General features: G+C 44.3%; 1 protein-coding gene across 2 annotated transcripts; it reads right to left on the bottom strand.

Moving 5' to 3' along the window:
• Positions 1-900: 900 nt before the first annotated feature.
• On the bottom strand, positions 901-3392 carry LOC117862144 ((E)-beta-caryophyllene synthase). 2 transcript variants are annotated; one of them, XM_034745660.2, is made up of 7 exons: positions 3354-3392; positions 2810-3158; positions 2228-2594; positions 1891-2109; positions 1679-1814; positions 1344-1595; positions 901-1264 (listed from the first exon to the last, which is right to left on the bottom strand). In XM_034745660.2, exons 1-7 carry the CDS (start codon positions 3390-3392, stop codon positions 983-985), a joined length of 1644 nt encoding a protein of 547 aa, XP_034601551.1. In that variant the 3' UTR covers positions 901-982. The 2 variants fall into 2 exon arrangements, with proteins under 2 accessions (XP_034601551.1, XP_034601552.1); XM_034745661.2 differs by lacking the exon at positions 3354-3392 and having other exon boundaries at positions 2810-3191.
• Positions 3393-7914: the final 4522 nt, after the last annotated feature.

The raw sequence follows: 7914 nt of genomic DNA, 5'->3' as shown, positions 1-7914 counted from the left end.
CTAGTAGATCTTAAGATTGACGGTTTGATCCTTAATGTGCTGTAATACACCAGCTAAATATCCTCTAGTAGGAGTGGTTGTTGGCCCATGTGGTCAATTGTGGTTGTAGTTGGTGGGTTTAGTACCACCTTAGAAGTTTAGAAGGTTGAAGACCAGCTTATAATGTTTGTCATTCCAAACGTAGCATCTTCAGCTTAATCTTTTACATGAAGCGAGGACGAAAGTGTAGCAGAGGTGCTATACACATACGGACCCATGCCACATGAGGAGCTAGGTCATAAGCAAATTTGGGAGCTGGGTGTTACACATGTAAGAGGTACAACCGTCTCCATTAACAAATAAAGACCCAAGCTATACCTGTTGGTCCTATCATTCTATTTTTATAGACAAGTTTAATTAGTAGATGAGGGTCCATTGTGTAGAGAGAACCACACTTGATGGTGTAGCTATGGGCTCAGTCCAATATGAAAATAGGCACACAGGCCCACATTGGATAAAAGAGAACCAACCAACAGCCTACGAAGAGTCTTAGGCTGTCCGTACTGCGCGCCGCTAAAGAGGCCTCCAGTACCGCTACCCGCTGCAGCGTGGTACTGGATGGCTGCCGCTACGGTAGCAGTCGGTCGGTGGACCGCTACTTCTGGAGGACGCGCCTGCCGCCCGCTATCCGCTTCCCGAGGTTCCGCGTGGAGAGAGAGAGTTGGGAAGAGAGAGGAAGGGGAAGGGAGGGGAATAAAATATGGAGTAGTTAGTATAGAGTATGAGATAGAGATAACATGAGTGTGGAAGAAATTAGCATAGAGTAGAGAATCTCGATGACTAGGATGGAATATTCTTTTTAGAGTATGGAAATAGAGGTTGACGAGTGTGGATAGCCTAAGAGCTGCAACCACACACAGGTTGATTTTACAATACTGTTTACCTCTGAACGTAGCCTGGCATTATACCAAAAAGCCATATACTTGATGCTGGATCATCAAACTCACACGAAGTTCACGTACATTGAAGCTATAATGTCCTTGAGGCTAAAAGAGAGGGTGTATGCGTCTTCACGCTTGTACATAAAATCCATTGTTCGTCCAAGATTGACTGCCTTCTCTAAAAGTTCCATGGATTGTTTCTGATCGAGGCATTCTTCAACGATGTCCATCCATGCTTTCTCGATAATTATTCTGAGTTTTTCGTTTGCTTCCTGTACTGTGACCCCATATTGCTTTATGCAAGTTTGCACTGTGGATGCCACATGATCCGAAGCTTGTTCCCTCTTCAAGAAAATAAAAGTGAGGAGTGATTAGCAATATTATAATGTCATTGTATTGTATATGAACTGATTTTCTATATACCTCATGTGAGACGATGTCATTACCAATGCGCCCAACAATACAAACACCTCTAATAATTTTGGGATATGTGAAAGCCCACTCAATTGCCTCTTTGGTAGTCATATCTCCTAGTGAAATAAATGCAAGGTTTGTAATGTGCATACAAGCACTAGTACCCACTGAAATTTGGAGGTGCTCGTCAATGTTAGTGGGCACATAGTTTTCATCACGCCATTTCACCTCTGCATGGTAGCATTTGGCGATATCAATTACCTGAGTGGAAAGTATACAAATGTTAAAATTAACTCAAGTGCCTGATTTCATAGTTTCTTCCTGTGATCGTTTGGGCAGCATACCAGTTTTTTGACTAGTTCAGCATGCTTATTATTCTGGAGTTTTAACTCTTCCACGATCTCATCAGTTGTGCCTAGTATATTTTTGTAGAGAGCCCTCAAGTATGCTGGGAATTTCTCCGCAGCCTTTTCATCCCACCTAGCATTGATTTAAAATAAGGTAAGTTATTTTTCATAAGCGTACATTTTGTATGATGTTATCACTGACAACATACCTTTCCATAGCAGTAGTAAAGATCTGGCTCTCCTCTGTAGTGCTATAGTTGTCATAGAGATCATCGAACAATGACACGGACATGACCAACTTGGTGAGCATTATCCGTGAATACGAATAATAAGGTTCATAAACAACTCCCATCATCCAAAAATACATCTCCACCAATCTGTCCCGCGCAAATCTCAGGTCTGTCCGAGACTTGAAATCCTTCCACCATCTGAAAGTTGTTGACGATGAATGACTATGTTTAGCAAATAATACTTCACACCATTTCTTGTACATATAATAAGTAAATTAGTTATTACCAACTCATAGGAATGTAAATGCCAACTTACATCGTTAGTTCTTTCAACTCCTCGCAGTAGAGAACTTGCAGGATGTTGTAGTCGAGCTTTGCAAACTCCAGTATGGCCTCATTTCTCGTAGCCTTCTTCTCATATACCGACATGTAGTGCCTTGCCTCCACTCTCTCAACCCGCCTGAACCGAGTTGTCTCCAATGTGAACCTCACCTCCTCAGCGAGCTCCGGCTCCAAATCTGTTTCCATCACAGATTGGAGGTGGCTCTTGTTGAAAGGGATGATACTGTCAAGTATCTCCTCCCCATGTGTTCTCATATGCGCAGCATCATACAGCGTCATCAAGCAGTTCACATCGTCGCTTGTAATGTTTCCTTGTTCATCTCTGAACTTTAGAAACACGTCTGCGTATATAAGTGAGCAGTCATTCATATCCTAATAATCCAAATCTAAGTTATTGCACACTAAATAAATGGGCGTTGTCCTATTTGGCACATTAATCTTCAGAAACACGTCTGCAAATATATAACTGAACAGTCATTCATATCATAATAATTCAACTCAGTGTTGCACACTAAATGAATTGGCGTTGTCTTAGTTTGCCGTCGATATATCTTACCAGAGGACACATTGTAGCCGTGCTTCCTGAGCAAGTAGAACCTCAGCGAGGTGACATAGAGGTCATCAGAGCCACCATCTTCGTCATCGTAAATGGCACGAAGCAACTCATCAATCTCCTTCTTGTAGTGGTAGTCCACCCCGAGCCGCTGCAGAGCGTCAACGAGGTCCAGCTTCCTTACCAAGCCACGCGTGGTGGCAGCGTCCAGCATGATCCGCCTCACCTCCTCCTCCTTTCCCCGGGCCTTCTCCTTCATGGACAGGAGCTCCGCCGGCGTGCACGGCTGGTGGGTGAGAAAGAAATCTCCCCAAAGGCTCGGTGTGTATGGCCGGGGATTGTGCTCCGGCGACTGCAGCGAGGCTGCAAGGATGCTAGTCACCATAGAAATGGCTGGGGTTTGCTCACTGCGCACACAGGTTGCTAGCAGTGGGTGATGTGGTCATTGGATGGCCTGATGATTATGATGGCCGAGTTTCTGGATTTATATAGACGCACACCAGCCCTCTTCGGTGCAGCCGGCCTGCTCTGGATGCACATCTTACACTTTCAAATGCACATCTATAAGATTTATAGATGTGCACATGTTATAGATATGCACATCTATAATATGCACATCCAGAGCAGGCCGGCTGCACTGGAGAGGTTTTGCAGCCCGGCTGCACCTCATCCCCCCGCTCCCCCCACCCACCCCAAAGAGAACTGTTTTTTTGGCACGTGTGCACGTGACTCTCCTGTGAGATGTTTTCTCAATTTATTTTATGCTGTGGTTCGGTGGCATGTTTCTAACTGAATCATAACAGAACACAACATCACCAACTCACAAGATTTGTGGAGACTTCTAGAATCTACTACATATACATATGTCGTTCCCTTCTTTTAATTGCCATATGCACAAAACTAATGCATATGCATGATCATATCGGAGGACACACAAAGGATATCCACGTTTACACGTAAAAAATAGAGAGATTTAGTCCTCTTCAAATGTTCGATTTTTCTGTTATCCATCAATCATCCAAACCTATACTAGCAGAAATTGAATTGAAGATCAGGATCTGAAGGCTTTAGGGGTGGGAAGTTACCTATGGCCTTCGGGGAGGCTCCTAGGCCTGGGTGAAGGTGGGAGAGACCGCGACACAACGGAGGCAGCGTGGGCACCACCGGAGCACGTCACGGGCGTCAGGGTCGAGGGCGGTGGGGGGGGGGGAGGGGGGCATGAAGGAATAAGAAAGAAGAAGTGGATCTGGGCTGTTGGATCTAAATCGAATAGTTATTAATGATGATTAATGGAAAACAAAATCTCAACTGATTGATGAGGAGATAGACTCAAAAATATAAAATTAGTATAGTGTAATTAAGAGAAAGCTGCAGTGCATTTAGAGATTAGAGATATATCAAACAACGTCAGTGCAGATGTGTGCTTCGACGTCTGTTTTGTATAGTATATTGATGCTGAGCTATCTATTATGATTTTTACCACCCATCGATTAAATAGATGTCGCAAAAAATAATGGCTAAAACACCACAACCAGCACCTTCCGATGAGGAGGAGGTAAGAGGAAAGAGGGAGTGTTGGATCATCAACACCTACTCTTGGTAATGTTCACTACTACATAGGAGGCCATCACCGCTGATCCAATAGTTGATGGGGCTGTCAGCTGTTGGGACCGGCGGTGATAACCCTTTCATCGCCGGTTTGTTTCATGAGTCTGTGGTAATGGCCGACTCTATGCCTAAAAGCCATACTTGAAGCAGGATCATTGAGCCATAAAAAAAGTATATCATAACATGCACAAGTACAATGTACTCTTAAGCGGAAAAAAAGTTTTTCTAATAGGGATTGAGTGTCAGACTCAATGGTGTTGTTTCCTGGAAGACTGATGGATATTCCACTTGTGCTGGAGAGAAAATCCTACCGTATGCCGTATATGCATGTTAGCTACTGCATTTGCATGCATATGTATGTACACCGTTAAATTTGGCACCCCCAAAGGATTCTCCATGACATGCGTTTCTAGACTCTTCATGAGCTTAAGTCGATTGGCAGCTTATAGGACTATATATATAAACGTAAGTAAATTTATTGCTCGATGCCACTAGAAATGGTGTGAATCCGCTAAGTGCTATCAAATTTTTTCACTTCCCCTGGTTGTCTCCATTTTAAATTTGCATTCTCTTCTACTCCCTCCGTTTCAAATTATAAATCATTCCAACTTTTTTGGAGAGTCAAAACATATCAAGTTTGACCAAATTTTTAGAATAAAGTACTAACATTCATGATACTAAATAAGTACCATTAGTTTCTTCATTAAATAAATTTTCATAGTATACCTATTTGATACCATAAACTTTTGTAATCCTCTCTATAATTTTGGTTAAACATAAAATGGTTTGACTCTCTTAAAAGAAGTTGGAATTACTTATAATTTGGAACGGAGGAAGTATGTCATTATCTTCACACGGCTGTTAAATTTGTTTCAGTGCCCGTATGGACCCACAACTGAACCCGTTATGTTTCTTCTTTCTCCTCCCTTCCCCATCACCGATGCCTTGCCGTGATTGCCGCACGCCGATGCCTTGCCATGGGGTACAAGCTCATCCTCGTACTCACCCTTGATCTCCAGTTCTCTACCAGAATTGGTGTTTTCCTCGCCACTGGTGGCCCCTGCCCGTGCGCTCTACCCCAGGGCCGCGTGCTCTCCCTGCTGCAGCGCGAACAAGTCGTGGCCGCCGAGTGTGATGAGTGTCAGCCACCTGGATTATATAATCTAGTTTATAAGTTGGGGTGTTTGTTGACAGGATGAGCTTATATATGAGCTAGATTAGAAAGTTCAAATAAGCTATATTACATAAAATAAGGTTAAACAAACAATCTACTCTCTGTACATAGCATGATCGTGATATTTCTCATGGTGTCATAGAGATAAAACAAGAATTGATGTGTTGCGAAAAAAAGGGGGCTCCTAACGCACAGTATTTCTTAGGTTCTTTAAGGCAAATAACCGAGAGCTATGCCTTTTCATTAAATTTATTCTCGATATAGAACTTAACTCTACAAGGTTTTCGAACCATGAGTGCGTGGGTCGCCATTATTACCGGTAAAAATGATACATAATGACTTTTTCTAGACGATGAAAAGAAAAAATCAAGCCCAGCCCAAGTAGCGTAACAGACCAGGCCTTGGCTGATGGGATACGAGGTACGCTATACTAGCGCAATTCAAAAATTCTACCACGTATAACCAGGAAGAACTGCCGTATAAGGATCACGGGATTACCACTCGACGCACTACTGGTGCGGAAGATGTAGATATGCGTCGATGCAGTGAAGACGATCACGTAGTCGTACGTAGTCGATCAACGTAGTCGTACGTAGTCGATCACATCCAGCAGCTCCTCAGCAGCTCGTCCACGTGCAGCAAGATCGCCTCCGGTACCGCGGCTCGTCGTTGGCTCGTCGTGGCTCGTCGGCGGCTCGGCGGCGGCTCGTCCAAGTGCTGCAGGCGCAACACCTCCAAGGTATCCACACGTGCAGGGAGGAAGCGTCGCAAGCCGGACTGCTAGATCCGCGAGTTGCAACAGGCGAGGGCGTGGGAGGCGCGGCAGGTGTGTTTCGCCAAAAGGTGTAAACCCTAGGGCGCCCCCACCCCTCTATTTATAGAGGTTCCTGACGGACCTCTGGATCCAAGGCCCATTAGTACTTCTAAACCTAATCCAACTCGGATCTGATCCGAATTGGGCTTCCAGCCCCTTAAGTGTGTGACCCTATGGGTTCGGATACGTATAGACATGGCCCGAGTACACCTACTCGGCCCAATAGTCGGTAGCGGCCTCTAGCAAGACGTGCCAACTCCTATACGCACACGAAGATCATATCAGACGAACCATCACAACATAATATACATGCTATTCCCTTTGCCTCACGATATTTGGTCTAGCTTCAAGCCGACCGCTCTTTCTCGATCCTGTGATTCGGAATCCCTTTGTAGGTTAACTCTTAACCGTACGTAGCATGGCCATGCATTTTCGGATCCGATCACTCGAGGGGCCCAGAGATATCACTCTCAATCAGAGAGGGGCAAATCCCATCTTGATTGACCATGTCTCATAGCATGCTTCTTGACAAACCCGAAAGCTACCTTTATAACTACCCTGTTACGGCGTAGCGTTTGATAGCCCCTAAGTAGGTCAATCCACATCTAGAATACATGCGACAATCTCAGGTCTAAGGACAAAGCGTATATGTTGTTTAAAGAGAGAACTACTTCTCGTGTTTGGGTCAGTCCTAGCACATGTCTCCACATGTGTCCACATTATTAGTTCAACATCTCCATGTCCATGACTTGTGAAACATAGTCATCAAGTAATACATGTGCTAGTCTAATATTCATGTGTGTCCTCACATGAACTCCGACTAGGGACAACTTTAGAATAACCATACAAGTAAAGAGTTTCACATACAATTCACATAATTGCAAATCAATTCAAGTAGTCTTTAATGGATATTCAATGAACACAATATACAAATCATGGATACAAATGGAATATCATCATCTCTATGATTGCCTCTAGGGCATACCTCCAACAGTCTCCCACTTGCACTAGAGTCAATCTAGAAGGTACCTAATACCCATAGCTCTTACATGCGCATCATGCTTAGCCTGCGGGAGTGGTTTTGTCAACGGATCAGAAATGTTCAGATCCGTGTGTATTTTGCATATCTTGATCTCACCCCGGTTAACGAAGTCTCGAATGAGATGAAATCGCCGCATTACGTGTTTGTTCTTCTGGTGGTTCCTTGGCTCCTTTGCTTGCGCAATTGCCCCATTGTTATCACAGTAGAGATTCAATGGGATGGACGCATTCGGGAACACACCAAGCTCAATGAGGAAATTCCTTATCCAAACACCTTCCTTCGCGACTTCCGAAGCCGCGATGTACTCGGCTTCTGTCGTAGAATCGGCCACCGTCTCCTGCTTGGAACTCTTCCAACTAACAGCACCACCATTCAGCGTGAACACAAATCCTGATTGTGACTTTGAATCATCTCTGTCGGTTTGGAAACTAGCATCGGTGTAACCTGTTACAACGAGCTCTTCCTCACCT

This window comes from Setaria viridis, chromosome 6, assembly GCF_005286985.2.
Source record: "Setaria viridis chromosome 6, Setaria_viridis_v4.0, whole genome shotgun sequence".
Lineage (NCBI taxonomy): Eukaryota > Viridiplantae > Streptophyta > Magnoliopsida > Poales > Poaceae > Setaria > Setaria viridis.
Note: the sequence above shows the minus strand (reverse complement) of the source record. Positions and strands in the feature narration are given on the sequence as shown.